We start from the raw sequence: 20,148 nt of genomic DNA, 5'->3' as shown, positions 1-20,148 counted from the left end.
TTTTCATTCTTCTCATATTATCATTTCATTTCTTCTCATGACTATCTGTCAGTGAAGGAATGCTCCCCCAAAGCTTCAACATCACTTAGGTTTTGAGTAATTGGCAACCTATCCACCCCACAACACATGACAGTTTCCACAGATTACTGTATATGCTGAAGCAGTTGGAACTTGCCCTTCCAAGTCAGGACAGGGTATAGCTTGAAGTATAGCCTTTGGAATTTGCACAAGTCAGCAGTGACAAATGGTGATTTTTACTTAGAAAGAAAAAAAAAGCTGCCAGTTTTTTTGCATTGAGTTGTCCAATTGGTACTACACAGAATAAATTGTACATTTTGTTAGCAAGTCCAGTTAAACAGCAATGGGATTGACTTAAATGCCACAAAAACAGCCAAAAGGGGACTTTTCTTTCAACACTTAGAACACATAGAACACATTTAGCACAGGTTTCCTTTTGATTGATAGCTCTAACCTTCACATTTTTAAAACAGATTTTGGGTAAAAGCAGTAGACTTGGGATATTATTTTGTTTCAAGTACTCTCACATATATATCACACGGCTGATATTGTTTTATGGTTGAGGGGATTGCTGCTGTAACATGACTTTGTTCCCATTCTCAAGAAATGAGGCAAAGTTTACATGAGGTAAAATCTGGATTGTCTGTGACTTGAACCTGGTGCGAAACCAGCATACTCCATGGATGAGCATTTTAATCAGGTGTTTATGCTTTGTCTCAAGGCAAACGCTATGCATGACATAATGCAGTCAGCTTGTCCTTTAAATTTAGAGGTGTCATTTGTCTCAGTCCTGGCTTTCCCCTGAAACAACCTAGTTTGCCTGTGTAAACATTCCTGAACACGACTTTGTTCCCATTAGGGGCATATCATAGTTCCAGGCTTGTTTGTGACAGGGCCACAGTCGACTAACCAAATGTAAATATTTTCCCTCTTGTTGCCTAGAAATGGAATTTGTTGCCCTCACAACAGCATTTTTGTTTACCTCTGTTTCTAGGGTATTATTTTTCTTGAAGAACATTTATTTGTCTCGGCACCTCAAGAAGTTCAGGAAGCCCACTCATCAAGGACGCTAGGCGTTTGGAATTGGTTTGTTTGGAGCCTTGCAATCCATGAATTCTTTGTCCTAAAGTTTACATGATACAGGCTTGCACAGAATTGTCCTATGACATGTTCATTTTGATATTTCAAAACCAGAGAAATGTTTGAAACAGTTGGAATTTGGTTTTTGAAGTTCTTCCATGTTTTTCTTTTCCCAAGCTGTCGGCTACAGTGGGAAAATAATACTGAATGTTGCCTACATGAACAGCTATTAGCGTCTGGGCCAGGGACATCAGCTGTAATGAAATAACTGTTATTTGTAACAATATGTCCTTTCTGTAGTGCAATAAAATCTGCCAGTTGTCTGTTGGAATTTTTTGCCTCTGGTTTTACGTTTTTTGAGCTGCAGAGCTGAAAAATGTCCTGGCTAGATGAAGGCAAAGTACGATTTGAGAGTAAATGTTTGGGATTGATTGATGGGTGTGCATGATGTTTATGATTTATTGTAAGCTTGTAGTGTTAGTGCCTTTTAATGCCAATTTTGGCACTGGGCTGAAAAAAAGTTTCGTTCCTGGTAGCGGAACCGTCTGTTTCTTCTCTTTTAGCATATTTCCATTTATTCCTTCAGCTAGATGTTAAATAGTGATTAGTTAGTTATTATATTGTTGCACTTAACATAAATTATCTTTTTTTACTTCAAAAGCTTTGCTAATAGAACAGATAGAGTAAAAAACCTGTTTTGGATTTTTAACGTATAGTTAAAGTAAAGAGAACAAATTAAGAAGTAAGTAAAAAAGAGTTTAAGGTTTGCCACGTTTTGCTGTAAAAAGTACGAATTTAGACAAATAAAAACATCACTTCAGGCTTTGGTTCATTTAGCTAAATAGAGCTACAATCTCTTTATTTCCAGGCTCTCCTCAGCTGACAGGCACTGGCAAGATCACAGTAATTGTTCAGGACGTGAACGACCACACGCCCACCTTTGTGCGCACACACTATGCAGTGAGCATACGGGAGAATCTACCTCCTAACACACCAGTAGAACAGGTGTATGCTGTGGATTACGACACTGGGAATAATGCTGCTATAACGTAAGTTGGGGAAAATTATTGTTGAGGGTGAATTTTTACTTTGATGAAAGTTATTGAAGAAAAGCTGATCCTCAAAGTGAACAGATCACCTTGTTTTGGTACACATCTCAGATGTTGAGTGAATTCAGTTTTTGAGAAAATTTCAGATCATGATTAAAACTTCAGGTGGAGTGAAACAAGGCCTGTTAGTTCATATTTAGCTGAACAGTGTTTACTTATCTCTGAGGTCTCTGTGTGTGCAATGAATGCTATTCTATATTGCAGGTATCACATACAAAGCTTTCCTGGAAATCCCTTCACCATCCATCCCGTATCCGGGCAAATTGTTACCGTGGAAACACTGGACAGAGAAGAGCAGGAGGCATACACCTTGGTTGTCGTGGCAACAGATGGTGGCATTGTTCCCAGGTCCAGCACTGCCACGGTGTCGGTGCAGGTGACAGACGTGAACGACAATGCCCCACAGTTTGAGAAAGACCTGTTCAGTTACTACATACGGGACCCAACCACATCAGGTAGATATTTACTTTACACACATGCAAGTGAAAACACACACACAAACGAAATTTGAAATCAAATTCTTATAAGAATTGCTGTGTTGATTAACCTTGAAAATTATGATATAAATGATACCTGAAGTTCATGTCATATCATATTTGTGGTTAGTTTTTTATTGAAAATTTTTCGTTTTAAAAACGTCACATGATATGATGATCAAAAATATATCCGTATATAACTAATCAAAACAGACATTCTTCCAGCTGACTTCGTCGCTGGCGTGACGGCCATTGACAAAGATGTTGGATCCAATGGGCAGATAGTTTACTCTTTGTCAGATGACCCAGATACTCTATACTTCAACATAAATCCACAGACTGGCGTCTTGACCACCAAAGACGGATTAATGGCATCTTCATTTCCACGAGGATTAAGATTTAGTGTAATTGCTTCCGACCAGGTAGGTTTATTTTACTGAAGATCTTGATTTTAGATTATTATCATCATTTTAAGTTTTACTGGAAGATTTCAGTGATTTGTTTTGTAATAACTAGAAAGGTATCAATGTTTTAAGGCTGTAAGATTATTAGTAATACTTCATATTTACTGTTTGCGATCATTTAAGTCTTTGTAAATAGTAGTTTGGTGAGTTTCATATTTTGTGTTTATCTTGAAAAGATATTAAACATATACATACACATATTACAGTTAACTTTTATTTTTAATAACTGTTGTTTTTGCATTTAATTTTTCTTGTGTCCGTTTCATGTGCATTTACACCAACCCCAATATAATCAACATGTTCAACAAGGAGTTTTTTGTTCTATTTCAGGGTCAACCACCAAGGATGGATATTGCTGAAGTGCAGCTTACATTCCAGTCAGCACCGCTCTCTCAATATCCAACATTCAGCAGCTCAGCGCGCCAGTTCAGCCAATCAGAAAACACCCCAGTAGGCAACACGATAACAACCGTCTCTGCCACCGCTCCATCGGGACAAGGTATCACTTACCACATCGCAGCTGGGAATATCAGGAAGACCTTTGCTATAGGCCAAACTCTGGGTAACGTCACTCTGATGAGACCTCTAGATTACGAAGCAGTGACTGGGTATTCGCTATGGATTGAAGCTCGGGATGGCTCCCAACCACCCTTATCTTCATACATCATGCTCAGTATAACGGTGACTGATGTCAATGATAACAGCCCTGTCTTCGAGAGATTTGTGTACAATGTCAGTATTCTCGAGTCCAATCCACAGGGAGGAGAAGTTGTGCTGGATTCACTCTCAGCCACGGATGCTGATTCGGGACCCAATGGTCAGGTGACCTATTCCATAGTGTCTGGCAATGTCGGCAACATATTTAGTATTAATCCTACTAATGGACGTCTTTCCACTGTGGACAGTCTGGATCGTGAGCAGGTGGATCATTATGTGCTGGTCATCCAGGCCGCTGATCAGGTCAGTATAGTATCTCTAATATCCATTTTCAAAGAGTAAAAAATATTTAATCAAAATATGGTTTCAATCTAAAATCTGTACACAAGTTTAAAATTGCCCAGGTATGCCGTTATGCATTACTGGATAATAATTGTTTTATTTAATAGGTTTTTTAAGAATAATGAGATAAAGAACATCAATTAAGGCAACATTTTAAAAAGAGTGTATTTCTGTTTTTTAGGGTACACCACCAAGAACAGCTCAGACCACTGTGGATGTCACAGTAGCTGACAAGAACGACAATCCACCTCAGTTCACCAAGATCTTCAGAGGAACCATTCAAGAGAATGCAAATGTGGGTGCCTTCGTGATGAGAATAACATCCTCCGACCTTGACATTGGAGCCAACGCCATCGCTCGTTATTCTCTAATAGTAAACCCTGACAATAAATTCGCCATAGATGAAATAAGTGGGAATGTGACAGTGGCTGGATCTCTTGATCGTGAGACTAAAGACCAATATACATTGACTGTACAGGCATTGGACGGCTCATGGAGGATAACAACCAGGGTCTCCATCACCATAGAAGACCAGAATGACAATGCTCCGCAGTTTTCAAATACGCCCTACTCATTTAATTTCAAGGAGTTGCAGAGACAGGGCAGCCCTGTTGGGACTGTGACTGCAACGGATCGTGATGAAACCGGACCCAACTCCATGGTGCAGTACTCCTTGAAACAGATCTCTGAATTCTTTGACATCAACGCAGACAGTGGTTCCATCTTCTCCAAGCAACCATTGACCTTTGATCCTGCCTCCCTTGCCTCCAATCGACACCAGCTGATTGTGGTGGCGAGTGATCAAGGTGTGCCAAGAAGATCCACAGAGGTGGTGGTCACTGTTAACATAGAGGATGCTAACAACAATGCTCCTGTGTTCAATAAGACCAGTTATTTCACCCCAGTGCCAGATAATACCTCAATGGGGACCAGGGTGGTCAGGACAGAGGCAGTGTAAGTATACAAAGTGGGATTTGGGTAATTTTGGGTAAAACTTTTAGTAATGTTTTTTAAGATGTATAAAAAAGTGGCTGTCCTTTGAAATACTAAAATTGAAATGCTACCTGGTCAGCAGATGGTTGCTAGAGACAGATTGCACACTCATTACAAATTATCAAGTAATTCATTAGAACAATGTCAAAATTGTTAAAATAAAATTGTGGATTTGTTGTGCTCAATTTTTCTGCTACTGCTGCATAACGACAATCTTCTCTTTTCCCAGTGACAGCCTGGACTATGGTGTTAATGCAGAGGTTGGGTACCAGTCACTTCCTGGCTACAATGGGACAAGTTTTTTCACTGTGGATGCAACCACAGGGTGGATCAGTGTGGCCCAGTCTCTCACTGGTCAGCGAAATAGGGACTTTGTAGTGGTCATCAGGGCTACGGACAAAGGCACTCCACCCCAGAGTGCAGATGTCACAGTCCACTTCAGTGTCACCGACGTCAACAGGAACACGCCACGATTCAACAGCACCACTTTTCGGGCCACCATACCTGAGAATCGCCGTGTGGGTAATGTTGTGGCATCATTGTCTGCCCAAGATGATGACCAGGGGATTAACGGGCAGGTGGAGTACCATATCACTGGTGGTGATCCTCAAGGGTGGTTTGCCATTGGGGAGACGTCGGGGATGGTGACAATAGCCAAACCTCTGGACTATGATACCACTCCTGTCATAAACCTGACCATCACAGCTAAAGACAAAGGTCTGATTTCCAAGCAGTCCAGTGCGGCCTTCATAATACAGCTCACTGACATCAATGATAACCCACCCGTCTTCAACCAGTCGACCTACGATACCTACATCTTGGAAAATTCACCGCGTGGTTCCACAGTCTTCGTAGCCCACGCCACTGATGCAGACTCCAATGCCTATGCAGATGTGGAGTACCGTCTTGAAGGAGGGGCAGGCTTCACCATTAATGCAGAGACTGGGGTCATCAGAACTCAAACTGACTTGGACTACGAGACGAAGAAACTATATACTATGGTTGTCAGGGCAACAAATCCAGGAACCAGCCTTGAATCGACAGCCGTGCTCAATGTTCATGTCACTGGAGCAAATGAGGACTACCCCAAGTTTACTCGCAGACGTTATGAGTTTATTGTCAGCGAGTCTGCCCGCCCAGGGCAACAAGTTGGTGCCGTGACAGCTTTGGATAGCGACCAGGGCACAGAAGGGGTGGTATATTATTTCTTGGTGGGCAGCAGCAACAGGAAAGGTTTCAAGATCGACAGTCTGCGAGGGACTATTATCGTTGAGACCCCTTTAGATCGAGAAGTGATGTCATCAGTAACCCTAACAGTCATGGCCAAGAACCCAGGCAGCGTGCGTGGTAACGACACAGACACATGCACGGTGTATATCAGCTTGGAAGATGCCAATGACCCACCCTTGTTCACAGAGACTGAATACACTGGGAATGTGCGTGAAGACGCGGGAGCGGGACAGAACGTAGTACGTGTGTCAGCCAGCGACAACGACCTCCAGACATCAGATCGCCAGTTTAGCTATTCCATTGAAAGTGGCAACGATGGCGGAGCATTCAGTGTTGAGCCCGTCTCTGGCTGGGTGAGGACCACTGGAGCCAGACTTGACAGGGAGACTCTGCCTGTGTATAACATCACTGTTGTGGCCATTGACACGGGTTCTCCACCACAGACAGGTAATTATATCTTTTGTAATACCAAGGACTTAATCATTCCTTCTCACTGTGAAATACATGTACTGAGGATAACCTACAGGGTTCTAGGATGTTAGTTTATAGTAGTTGTGTGAATTGTTAAATCAAATATTTACTGTACAGTTAAAACATATTAGTGAAGGGATACTATTGTATATGTTAGCAATCTAGTTCAATTTATTATTCTTTGTTTTGAGTCTTAATATTCTTAATAAGAGAAACGAGTTGAAAAACCTATTGCAGCTGTTGTCAGCATTTTTTCAATATTTTATTCCATTTGCCAACACTATATATATTTCATGATAAAATTAATTCACTTGTTACTGTATTTTACAGGCTCTACCAATGTCATCATAAGCTTGGATGATGTCAATGACAACGGCCCCATCTTCCAGCCACAGAACCTCACAGCTTATGTCACAGAAGAACAGGATCCCCAGCAAGCACCAGTGGTGATCCAGCTGGATTCACACACCACAGATCCAGATCTGCCTCCCAATCAAGGCCCCTACACGTACTCCCTTGTACCCAATCAATATAGCTCTTATTTCCAACTGCAGAGCAGCAATGGGGCACTCAGGACAACGACAAGGCTAGACCGCGAGCAGATCAGTAACCTTGACCTGCTTATCAAGGTCACAGATGGGGGCTCACCCCAGCAGACGTCCACTTTAACTTTGCATGTCCTGGTGAATGATTTGAATGACAACCCTCCAACTCCACGTCCTCTGACCGTTTCTGTGTTTGCCTATCAAGGAAACTTCCCAGGAGGCCTTGTGGCAGATGTGACCCCAACTGACCCCGATATTTCTGGAAGCTACACCTGCTCAATCCTGCAGGGAGAAAGGTCAATGTTTAGCTTCTCTGGTTCCAGCTGCCAGCTTCAAGCAAACCAGGTCCAAAGCCCCAAGGATTTCACTTTGAACATAAGCTCAAGTGATGGCCGTTCCAGTGGAGTGACTTCAGCCACTTTGGTCAAATTCAGGACAGTGGACAACACAACCCTAGAGAACACACTGGTGGTCAGACTGCAGGGCTTAACCCAAGAGACATTCCTGCGAACGTTTAGAACCAGATTTGAGAGCACCCTGGCCCAGTATTTGACCAGTGGGGATTCTATAGTCCTACACAACTTGCTACAGAGAGGGCCTAACCTTGACTTGTTCCTGGCTATTCAGCAGAGCTCTGGGCAGTACAGAACAGCAGCAACTCTGGAAAGCACTCTCCAGTCCAACAGGAACAGTATTCAACAGGGCAGTGGTGTTATCATTGCCACAATCAATGTGAGTCCCTGTCAGAGTAACCCATGCCAAAACAATGGTGTTTGTTCTGATGACCCTGTTGTCTTTTCCACCTATAATCAAATGGCCAGTCTGTCCTTCATCCTTACTGCCCCAGCTGTGCAGCATACACACCACTGCCAGTGTCCAGCTGGTTTTACTGGAACCAATTGTGAACTGGACATTGGTCAGAGCTGTGGGAATAATGTCTGTTTACATGGAGGCACCTGCCTGGACATTGCTGGTACACCAACATGCACGTGTGTCGCAGGATACACAGGCCCAACTTGTGGTGATGACGTAAACGAGTGCCTGTCTAACCCATGCCCGGGAAGTGAGTGCAGGAACACTGTGGGGTCCTTCAGATGTGAGTTAACAGGGAGAGGTTTCCACAGCCTCTCCTACATGGAATTCCAGTCACCACTGCAGAGAGATCAGAATAACATTGTACTAGAGTTTGCCACACTACAGCAAAATGCCCTGCTGCTGTACAACCCAGGTTCCACTGACTTCCTGGCCCTAGAGATTGTGGCTGGCAGAGTTGTGTTCTCGTTCAACCTTGGTGAGACAGACAGTACTAAGTTGACAGTTGGTCAGTATGTGTCCAATGGGAAATGGTTCAAGGTCACAGTCAGCAGAATTCAAGAGGTAAGATGGGATACATGTTGAAGGAGAAATTGTAATGTTTATTTAGCTTATGACTCAAACTAGGTTTTTGCAAAGTGTGATGAAAGAATATTATGTACTGGCTACTTGTTGGAACTTCTGACCTGGAAATTTAATATTCTCGTGACTATTGTTGACATTTTCATCAAATTGAAAAAAAATAGTTATTTCTACAGCTGTATGTAGAACAAAGTTTTAGATAAGCATGTAACAAATGTAACATATTTTTCTTATTCTTCAGGCGGGTACTTTGAAAGTGCAACTGTGTGACCCAGTTTGCAGACAATGTAATATTGGGGACAGCAATTGTTATGCCACAGGGTCCCATGATGGCTTCCAGTAAGTAATAGAATTGTGCAGTGAAATAACTTACCAAAATACAGGTTGCTATAATATTGATCAGTTATTTGGATATGTTATAATACTACATAAGGCATATGTTATAATGCTACATAAGGCAAATTTATCTAGACTTGCGTAATGAATTTGGAATGAAATTGATGTGCCATGGCTGATGTAGACTGTATTATTTGAAATATTCACAAATGGTTGACAAATTATATTATTATTGAAAGTGCTGTTTTAAGAAGTAAATAATAAATAAATAAATAAATGATCTGCCATCTCTTTTTTCAGTTTAATAATATAATGAATGGTAATTAAAAAAAATACATATTATTTTCAGGACTCTTGACGTGGCCTCTGGTAACCTCAGTCTGGGTGGTGTTAGGGACTTTGACCTCCTCCTTCAGCGAAGAGAAGTGCAGACTTATGACTTCGTGGGATGCCTGCGCATTGCAGTCGCGGATGGTTACAACCTTCTAACTGGAAAGGAGAAACTGCGTGCAAGCGTCGGCGTGACAAATACGTGCCCACGGGAAAACACTGGCACATGCACGTCCAATGTATGTGAGAATGGGGGAACATGTAAAGATGAATGGTTTGGAATGTCTTGCACCTGCAGATCTGGGTTTATGGGAGATAGATGTGAATTGGGTAAGTCTTTTTTTATTATTATTAAATATAAAATTTGTGTTATGTATTTGTAAAAGAATTTTATCATAAAAATATGTGATTTTCAAGTAGAGTTTGTGAATTTTGAAGATGATGGACAATTGCAGGAATAGTATTTATTATCTGACAGATGAAACAATTCACATTCTACTTGCAGAGTTGAAGTCATTCACATTTGGACCTAATGCCAAAGTGGAATTCATCCCCAAGGAAAGCTACAGGAGGCAGTCCTTGCTCAGTGCTGCCACCAAAAGAAGAAAGAGGGCTGTTGGAACAGGTTCACACAGCATGTCAGTCACATTTGGCACCTCCGCTGATGGGCCTCTGTTTCAATCCACAAGTCCCAGTGGATACACTCTCCTTGGAGTGGAGGAAGGAAAGCTCGTGTATCAGTTCCAGGAGGGAGGAACAAATGAGAAAGTCACTGTATCTGACAAGAAGATGGATAATAATGTGTGGCACAACATCTCTCTTTCAGTACAAGGTATTTTGGATTGTTTTTCAAAGAGTGCATTTTCAAAAGGAGAGTTGTTGAACCTGGTGCAAATTTGCAGTAGACATAACAAATGTTTTTTTCAGTGGTTTGTATTGGCCCATTTACAACAAATGCTTGTAAACTGTTATAAAATTGCCTTGAAAAATATTGGTAACTACACAAATGCCAGAGTGAACCTGTGATGATGACTGTTGATCACATTACCCCTTGGTTTTTAGGAAACAAAGTCCAGTTGAAGTTAAATGACGAGTCACCAGTAGACGGAGAATTCCCTGCTGTTCATGATTTCCTGGGACTTGATGTTACTGCTTTAAAACTAGGTGGAAAATTCCCAGACAAAAGTGAGCCTGGTATGTTGCTTTTTGGTGAAAGTATATATTTTACTCATTGTTGAACCAACTTTTTTTCGTATGAGAAACAAAAAAAAAATTGAATTACCCGCAATATTGTTCAGGTATTCCTATACACAATGAATATTTAGTCAAATGATATGTGATATTTTTAGATTCCAAGAAAGGATTTAAAAGATTAGTTGAAGTGTATTGATATTCCAAAAACTTAAATTTTTTTGTTCTAATTATTTCCAGGTTTTGCTGGCTGTTTGTCCGACTTTCTCCTTAATGGGGAAGCACAACCATTCCAGGGAGCCACAGAGAGATTTGATGTCCAAGTATCAGGCAATACCAGCAATGGCTGCTCAACAGGAGTTATTGGCTGCAATGCCTGTGTCAGTGGTGGCGATTGCTCAGAGCAATGTGGCGCTGTCAAAGCAACACCAGAACCTTCACCAATCAGTATAGGAGTCGTCATTGTCATTGTGTTCTTGGCAGTGTTAATCCTTGGTCTACTGATCACCTTCATAGTTTTCCGAGCAAGACGCACGATGCAGCAAAAGAAGCAAAACTCTGCCGAGCAGACTAAACAAAATGGGGACAGCGTATTCATAGTTAACAAAGCGGCAAATGACAGCAACAGGACGCAGGATTCTGGCTACACGGAAACAGGAGAAGTCCCAGAGGAAACAATAATCCGTAACCACATAGCAGAGGAGTTGGCTACAAAGTCTTTCCAGGAAAGAGAAATCTCAGATCATATCGGTGGACTGCAGCCACCAGACATTCTTGGGAGGCAGACTTCCACAGTGCCTTCTCAAAACCATCAAGATGATGATACTGTGATCATAGAAAATGGAGATGCATTTGGAATACCGGAGGAGGCTCTTCCTGAACATTATGACATTGAAAATGCCAGTAGTATAGCTCCTTCTGACATTGATGTTATCACACATTATAGGAGATACAGGGACGGAAAACGTCCCCACCATCAGAGAAATAATCATCATGTACCTACATATCATAAACACAGTCATAGACATAGTCCCAATCATATACTTAATAGGACTGCTAGGGACAGTCCCATGAATCAAATAAACATGAGCTTGCCAAGGCAGAGTCCCAGTGTGATGATGCACCAGCAGCAGCAGCAGCAGGCTAGGGATAGTCCTAACGCAATGAAAATGCAGAGCACGCCCATGCCACGCCAGAGTCCGCTCACAGTCAACAATCCATTATTACGCCAAAGTCCTATCAACCCCATGGTGGCTCGCCACAGCCCCATGAACCAGTTATCTAGAACTAGTCCAATCAGAGACATGCGTGTCAGCCCACTGGGCATGCAACTGGGCAATCGAGTGGCCAGTCCCATACAGGAAGTCAGGGTGGACTCTGACCAGAGCAGTGGACAGGGGGAGGTGGTCAGGAGTCCAGCCAATATCCCCCCTCGTCCACACAGCCGTATGCAGCAACCTGGTGGGGTGGCCAGTCGACCCCCCATGGGACTGACAGTGGAGGAGATAGAGAGACTCAATGCAAGACAACATGTCAGTCCTACCAGTACTATAGACGCTGTGTCCTCTACAACAGAGGGCAGAGGGCGACCTAATAATATAAACACACTAGAGCACAGTGGACTGCTGGAACCCCCAGAGTCCACCTCTGATGACAGTAGTAATGATTCTTTTACTTGTTCAGAGTTTGAGTATGAGAATGAGAGAAACAGGCCGGAGTTTGACCAGTTTCCAAAACTCAGCGAAGCTGAGAATGAAAATGAGGATAGCCCACAAGATTCAAATGGAAGGACGTTCACGTATGATGGGTCGGACTCGGTTAGAGGATCACTGAGTACGCTACTGGTTTCAGAGGACGAGACTTTACCACGCCCCACAAAAAGCCCCACTGGTCTATTTAATTGGGATTATTTGTTAAACTGGGGCCCAAGCTTTGAAAAGTTAGTGGGTGTGTTTCAGGACATTGCGGCCTTGCCGGACAGCGAGGGTAGATCTGAAGTGAAACTGGTGCCTTTAGATGTTAAGAAGGACATGGAAGAATATGTATGAACCACATCTTGTTGTATATCATGTTATCATCATCATGTCCTTTGTGTCAGACTTTTTATAATTGGTTCAAAACAATGTGTAAGTCATTTCTATTCATCAGTAATGAAACACTGTATTAAATCATCCTAAGCAATGCTCATATCAAGACCTTATCCCAAAGGTTGTGGAATGTTATATTTTATTTAACCAAATATATAAATTTAAAGGTCATTTTACAGAGTTTACTTGCACATTATCATTGCCTTGTATATGGAATTTCTATGATAGTTTCCAAGTCATAAACATATATTTACATTTGCAAGGTGGTTGCTAGATTTTTACCATCTGGATACTTGTGTTGTGCCTGTATATTGTTTTTCTGGAGGTATTATTTTTATTAACCTATTTAAGAGATGCTCTTAAATGAATAAGAGATAGATGGTTTATAAGCTTTATACAAGTTGTATATTCACCCTCGCCTTATTCTTTCTTGCACTTAATCAGTGCTGATAACCTGTTATGTGTTGATGCCTTAAGTTTATTGTTATTAATTACATTCAGCCATATATAGAGTTGAATTTACTTTTAAAGATTAGTTTAGTCAAACCCCAAAAACTGTCTGCATCGTTGGTGTGGGCAGTTGCTGGGGAAAACAAGTCCAGCTGTATAGGTGGATACTTCTGCTTGTGTTTAATATTGTATATTTTTAATGGATGTTATTTTATGTAAATAATGTCCTTAAGTGGAAAATAATGACTTTATTTTTACCACGTATACAATCGATAAGTTTTTTACGTGTTGTGAAAGTAAATATTTTATGTAAACCCCAACTTGTAAAACAAACAAACAAAAAATAAAAAGATAAATACTGAAGATCAGTTGAGAAATTAAAAAAATTCTGTTAAATGTGAAATCACAGAAACAAAGATATTTTGATGTGAGTTCAATGTTGTGACCTTATGATCTCTTCTTTTAATTATCCTTCTTAAGGTTGGCATTATTGTTTATCTTTTAACATTCCTTTTGTAACTATAGCAAAAATAAAAAAAGCGTCCATCACGTTCTTTGTAATTACCATCTTAACCATATTTTACATGTGAGCAGCATTTTAAACCATGTTAGCACGGACAGATGCCTTTGGAACAAGTAATACATCATAGACCCTCCACTGTATTGACAATTATTATACTTAAAGTGTTCTTTTTCATGGACTTTTTTCTTTTTGAAGGAATGATTAGATGAAGTCCAGCAAATAGTGACGATGAGATCATGATCATATTAATTAGATAAGACACATGGTTGTATCGTTATATTTTATTTAGCTAAAATACACATATAAAGGTTTTAATAACTCATGCAATGTATATATTGTACTTACCATTGACAATAATCATGTTTTACAGAGATGTCTGTAGAAATACCACAGGTCTATGCAGCAGAGGTGAAATCTTTGCACAAATAAACAAAATTTATAAGTAAATGGTTTGTTTGTTATTTATTTTATTTATTTTTCTTTTCTTTTATTTGTTTATATTTTTGAGAAAATAGTAAAATTTTTAAAAGTATTGGACTATGGGCATTCTTAATTATTTTCAGTGGACTTTTTTTTTTTTTTTTTTTTACAGAAATTGAAATTAAACGTGTACTTTGTGTTGTTAAAAGAGAACATTGATTTCCTTATATGTGCAGATATTTAATTAAAATTGAATAGAGAAGTCGATTTGATTGAATTAGCTTCTTACAATGCCTCCTTTTCTTTAGAAAGAATCGTCAACATGCTTCCAACCATAAATGTTACAGTGAAAAAGAGGCTTGTATGTGGATTGCAAATGCGTGCATTGCGTCAGGCCTTCAAGGTCAAAAAGGATGGAGGAAGGACATTCTAAAAATAGAAATGATTTCATAAATGGAGTATAGCGCGCGTAAATAATAGCTTTTATCTCAGGATGAATCGAAATATTCAGCAAGAAATTATAAATACAAATACACCACATACTCAAAGTAAGTAGGTTCAAGTGATAGCAACATTTATTTTTATTGAAATGAGCAAAATAGTTGCCAAACACATGATATTTTAGATATCCTTTTGTCTAAACTTAGAGCGCGTGGTTACATTTATCACTGAGCTGAGATGGTTGAGCTTGGGTAACCGAGCTCTTCTGCTTAGATAGCAAAATGTGACGGTTTCCCATCAAAGACGTGAAACCTTTCGTTTGACAACATGTGGAAAGCACTAAAAAGTTTTCGTAAAGGTGAGTTGTGAAATTTAAGTCCGTCTTTTAGTACTGATGCCGATAAAATACGAATAAAATGAAATAGCGTGATAGGGAAACATGCCAAAACAAGCAGCGAAGAATCAAGGGAATCCCCTTTCAACGTGAAAGATAAAACAGAAAGGGGAATTTTGTCTGTGGGAATATTTTACTGACATCGTACGAGCTGAGTCAGCAGTAATGCATTGTCATTCTTTAGTTTTCTTCGATTATGGAAACACCGTACAGCGATCTGCGTGCAACAATAGCACAAATTTTACCTCGTGCCTTATCCAAAGTTTGCAGTTGGATCCGAGAGCCATCGAAGTTATTTGTTACTGTAGATATTCATTCTAAATCTTTTGCTTTCGGTGTACTTATAGTTCTAAACAACCAGTTTGAATGTGCAAGCAAAACACAAGGCGCTGCGCCCCTGCAGCATCCATTCACTGGGGCTGCCAGCACCGAGCAGAATCAACAACAAAGGCATCAGAAAGTCAGAAGAAACTGCCACACATGCAAACAGTATTACAGATATTTTAGAAGAAAAGCAAGGCGGAGCACTAGTGATAAGAGGTACTGGCTGAGTTGTGGATAATACCTTCCATTTACATTTTGAAAAGGTTACTAGGAATTAGATATTAACTTTTGTGTTTTTTTGTGGTTAAAGGATCAGTTTTCTAATTATCTCAGTTTTGTATAGAACAGTAAAATAACATGTGGCTATTATTTTATATAAAACTCAAGCTAGTATATTTTCTCTGTTAGATTAAATACTGTATATATTACTGAGCCTATTGAAAGTTTTGCAAGTATATAAGTTATCTTATTCATTTTTGAAGGTCTGAAAACTGCCTTGGTCAAGGTACTGAGAAAGAAGGAGGCTGGCAAAGATGGCAAAGTCACACAGAGTTCATTGCCAGCCAGCCTAAAGCCCCGAATGTGTTGGTTGGTTGGGTAAGCACATACACACTTTGCAACTGTAATTGGCTTTTATATTTAAATAGGTGTAAGTAAGTGTATTAGTGCTGAGAGTAAACATAAAATTATTTTTTATATAAAATTGTAATTTTTGTAATTTTTTTTCAGTGCTTACTTGTGCATACCCTGAAAATGCACTTTCATTTTAAAGATCAGTACCTTATTTGCTTGAAATCACAACTCTGTTTCAGGTATCATAATAAATGCAGTCAGTAATTTTTCCCTTTTTTTATCCAGGGTGCAATATTAGCCCTAGGTTTCCACATTTCCAAAGCATGTAGAAGCCAAGAAGTTCAACATGGCAGAAAGACCAAGAAATGCCCCTGGCATCAGATGGCCAATACTGTGCCACAGGGCATTGCATACATGGTGGCCAGAAAAAATGTAGCTGGCGTCTCGGGTGTGAAGTCTGAAAAGGATCGGCAGGTATGATTTACTGTTTTTGCAGTGCATTTTCTTTCAGTGTACGATATATTTTTGTTAAAATATATGATAAATAAACTATTGAGGTTTTTCTTTTATTATATTTGATTTATGAAGTGTTCTGGAAATTTTTTGCGTAGGTGATAAACTAACTAGAAAATCTGATACTGCAGGGGTTTTCATTTGTTATATTTATTTGCACCTGTTCATGATAATATATCTTATCTGAAGTTGTGTGAGTCACCAAATAATACATATCACCCCACCATGGAATTGTTGTTATTCTTGAATGATAAAAAAATCCTGAAATACCTGAATTTTTTTCCTAGCAGGTCCTCTCAGAACCTGGGTATCTCACCGAGGCATGTAAGGAGTTCCGGGAGTTCAAAGATTTATCCTCTTCCTGCAGTTCAGGAGACGAAGAAGTGACTCAGTCCAGCAGTTTGGACAAAGAATTTGTGGATTTTGCACAGTTTTACAGCTCTTTTGACAAGAAATTCAAGGATTTGACAGAAGATTTTGACTTTGTAGATTCATCCACAAGCAAACATGCTCCTTTCCAAGCTGACAGTGACCAGTCACAGGTAAATTAATCTATTTCAGTGTGGCTAATGAGAGTAGACATGGTTTATGGGACTTTGAATCCTTACATTGCCATAATTGTAAAGATTTAAAAAATATTAATTTTGTCATTTTCCAATGATATTTCCCTTAAATTAACTTCAGTGTTGCCTTATAAAAATAGATATTTTATTTTATTTTCTGTTTTCTTATTGTGTAATGCTGTTTTGGTCTCCTTTGTGTAAATTCATACTCGGTCGACATATATACAAGGCAGGCAGATTAGTTCATGTACTTAAACTTTCAAATAATATTTCTTTACCTTTATCACTGACAGACGAACTCGGAGCCTGTATCTCTTGAGGAAGCCTGGGCAGAGTTCCAGGGTTTATCCAGGACATATAGCTCAGTGGAGGAGAACATCTTGGCATTGAAGCATGCTTCTGAAGGAAACCTGGAGGAAGCTACAAAGCACTGGCAGACAGCAGCACAGGAAGCTGAGTATGCCAGCGCACACTTCAATTTGGGAGTGTGTTACGAGCATGGGAAAGGGGTGGAAAAATCGATTGAAAAAGTAAGCATCCTATTTTGGGAAAGTGGCAGTTTGAATTTTGAAATTGATTTAAACCAAGATTAGGCAGAGGCAGGGAGGGGTTATTGATTCTGTACAGTATTTCAAATTTCTTAGTATTTAGGTACAGGGTAACAAAAAAGTAAATTTCCTATGGAAGGCCTCTGAATACTTAAAGATAAAGACCTTGTAATTATTTTAATTGTAACTTCCAGGCTTTTAACCACTACCAAGTGGCGGCATCTGGTGGTCATGCCAAGGCAGCGTATAACTTGGCTGTTTTATACTTAGAGGGACATGGCGTGGAGCAGAACACCAATAAAGCTCTGTCTTTGTTGGAGAAAGCTGCAGAACATGGAATTTCACAGGTTGGTTTGCAAATATCATAAGTCTTAACAGTCTTAAAGTTCAAACTTGGGCGACTTCTTTATTTCCCATTTTCATGTATGAATTTGCCTTTTGTTATCGAAAGATTTGAGTGCAACAACAACAATAAAAATTAGGTATCCTATTTATGGATGTATTTTTATTTAATTTTCATTTTTCTGGGAGAGGGTTGTATTTGAAATGATTTATTGCAAGTGTTATAATTGCATCTGAGTAATTAGTCTGAAAATTTATATAATCTGATGTCAGTGAGGATTTTCAGCAAGGCCAGCATAACAATTTTTAGCAACACCGTAAAATCATAGTGTTTTCTATTACAGGCCCAGACAGAATTGGGTGCATTTTACACAGAAGAGGAAAACAAGGACCTGAAAAGAGCAGCTAGTTTGTTTGAGTTAGCTGCAAAGCAAAAGGTAGGAAATAGATATTCAAATTTTTAATGGGCAAGAAAAACGTTAATAATTACATTACAAAATAAGTTGATTAATTAATTTATAATTATGAGAAAAAAGGGGTGAAGACGGACCCATCACTTTATAATACTGGTTAAGGTTAACGAGTGTTTTTTTTTTTTTTTTTTTTTTTTTAACTTTGAATAATTAACTAATTTCCTGCTTACTCTTCCCTAGGATCCAGATGGCCAGTTTTGCCTGGGTGTATGCTATGAACAGGGTTGGGGTGTGGAACAGAATGAGTGCAAGGCGGCTGAATTATACAGGAAGGCTGCCAAAAGCGGCCATGATGGAGCACAGTACAACCTGGGGGTTTACTTTGAAAGTGGGAGAGGAGGTAGGTAATTTTATTGTGAACTTTTTTTTTGTAGAACTAAAAATTATTTTATTTTATTGCAAAAATTACTTGTTATTAAGTACTTGTTGGTGTTTTGTTTGTATTTTGGAAATGTCCTTATGGATATCATTTATTTTTTAAATAAAAAAATTATGTTGAATTTTCCTTATACTCAGGTCTGCCAGTGAGTAATAAGTCTGCCATTGAGCTGTATGAACAAGCTGCTAATGCAGGGAATGCCGATGCCAAGCATAACTTGGACCGCCTTCTTACCTTGGAAGCTTTAGACTTGGTCACAAGTAAGAAGTTCCCTCTTGACAATCTTTCAATCATAAAGAACTACCAAGAACACTCTTTGGATACGTAGCTAGGCAAAATGCAACACTTGGATTTTTTTTAGTATTGGCCATGGATATTTTTCTTGAATATCATTTTAAAAATGTTTCCGATTAATGCAGCAAATGTTACCTTGTGTGATGTATTCTTTTTTCATTTGCAGGTAATATTACAGCAACAAAAGAAGCCAAAGAGCCCTCATTGAACAAAAGCACATCATGCACACACATTTCTTCACAAGCCTCACAGCTTTCATTAGCATCCAAGGAAGACTTGGGACTTCAAGTCACAAAGAAAGACTCGAGACAAAACCTTGATGAGATGTTTTCAGTATTTAATATTCGCGAGATTCCCAAAAGTGAGTCTGCTGTGCTAAGACCAGTATTTCAACTAGGGGCAAGTGAAGACGACTGTGTGACAGTGATGAAGATCTATCAGAACAGGAGCTCTATACACAGTAACAGACTGGACATCCCCTATGTGCACTCCCCAACGGACAGAATGGCTTACAAAACACACCAGGGTCATTTATCTATAACGTGACGTTGATTCTGTAACTTTTTGTCCACTGTGTATTGATATTGTTGCATTTATCATCAGTGGTGATTATAGCCTCCAAAGATATATGTGCTCTTTTCTATACAGGATGAAGTCCTATTTACACAGCATGTTTGTGACATAAATGAGATTAGAGATTTATCATGTTCTTATAATCAGGACTTTTTTGGGGGGGCCAGGGAGGATTCTTGCATTCCTTGTTCACTTCATTACTTCATGGATTGTTTTTATTTGCACATAGAATTTTAAATTCCTCATGTTACGTGGATTCCCACTTAATAGTTGCACTGTAAGATTGTCATTTTTCATTTTCATGTTATTGACCTTATCACAAAGTTTCACTAAGATTAATTACCAGTGACGTGGTATTACTATCTAGAATGGAACTCGATTTTTTATGTTTAAGGCAATCAGATATGTATTGTCTCTTGTTGAACATTAATAGATCAAGGTTTTGTAAAAAATTGATAAGTGCATTGAACAACATTGTTATTTCTTCAGTTGTTTCTATTTTCCATTCAAATAAACACATTTTATTAGAATCATTTACATTTAATGTTTTAATTTTTTCTCATCTTCTTCCTGGCCAATTCAACTTTCACCATCCTCTTCCAAAATTAAGGAAA

The 20,148-nt window shown here is 39.3% G+C and overlaps 2 protein-coding genes across 4 annotated transcripts in view; both read left to right on the top strand.

Moving 5' to 3' along the window:
* Nucleotides 1-14,144, top strand: part of LOC106159275 (cadherin-related tumor suppressor-like) — a 48,090-nt gene extending 33,946 nt beyond the window's left edge. The window contains exons 7-18 of one of the 2 annotated variants that reach the window (XM_087008580.1): nt 1,967-2,147; nt 2,412-2,662; nt 2,909-3,105; nt 3,478-4,107; nt 4,328-5,100; nt 5,369-6,816; nt 7,171-8,762; nt 9,022-9,119; nt 9,466-9,776; nt 9,952-10,278; nt 10,509-10,640; nt 10,878-14,144. In XM_087008580.1, coding sequence (XP_086864706.1) covers nt 1,967-2,147; nt 2,412-2,662; nt 2,909-3,105; nt 3,478-4,107; nt 4,328-5,100; nt 5,369-6,816; nt 7,171-8,762; nt 9,022-9,119; nt 9,466-9,776; nt 9,952-10,278; nt 10,509-10,640; nt 10,878-12,685 — 7,748 coding nt within the window. In that variant the 3' untranslated portion in view covers nt 12,686-14,144. Of the gene's footprint in view, nt 1-1,966; nt 2,148-2,411; nt 2,663-2,896; nt 3,106-3,477; nt 4,108-4,327; nt 5,101-5,368; nt 6,817-7,170; nt 8,763-9,021; nt 9,120-9,465; nt 9,777-9,951; nt 10,279-10,508; nt 10,641-10,877 lie in introns of both variants that reach the window. The other variant, XM_087008579.1, reaches the window with a different exon arrangement.
* A 605-nt stretch (nt 14,145-14,749) lies between these two features.
* LOC106159277 (uncharacterized) lies at nt 14,750-20,065 on the top strand. Of its 2 annotated transcripts, none has more exons than XM_013535504.2 (11): nt 14,750-14,916; nt 15,300-15,492; nt 15,759-15,873; nt 16,135-16,323; nt 16,653-16,904; nt 17,219-17,455; nt 17,668-17,820; nt 18,160-18,252; nt 18,469-18,628; nt 18,805-18,927; nt 19,128-20,065. In XM_013535504.2, exons 1-11 carry the CDS (start codon nt 14,886-14,888, stop codon nt 19,505-19,507), a joined length of 1,926 nt encoding a protein of 641 aa, XP_013390958.2. In that variant the 5' UTR covers nt 14,750-14,885; the 3' UTR covers nt 19,508-20,065. The 2 variants fall into 2 exon arrangements, with proteins under 2 accessions (XP_013390958.2, XP_013390957.2); XM_013535503.2 differs by having other exon boundaries at nt 16,650-16,904.
* Nucleotides 20,066-20,148: the final 83 nt, after the last annotated feature.

This window comes from Lingula anatina, chromosome 3 (assembly GCF_051362555.1).
Source record: "Lingula anatina isolate TDL-2025a chromosome 3, LinAna3.0, whole genome shotgun sequence".
Lineage (NCBI taxonomy): Eukaryota > Metazoa > Brachiopoda > Lingulata > Lingulida > Lingulidae > Lingula > Lingula anatina.
The sequence above is the reverse complement of the archived record's forward strand: the minus strand, read 5'-3'. Positions and strand labels throughout refer to the sequence as shown.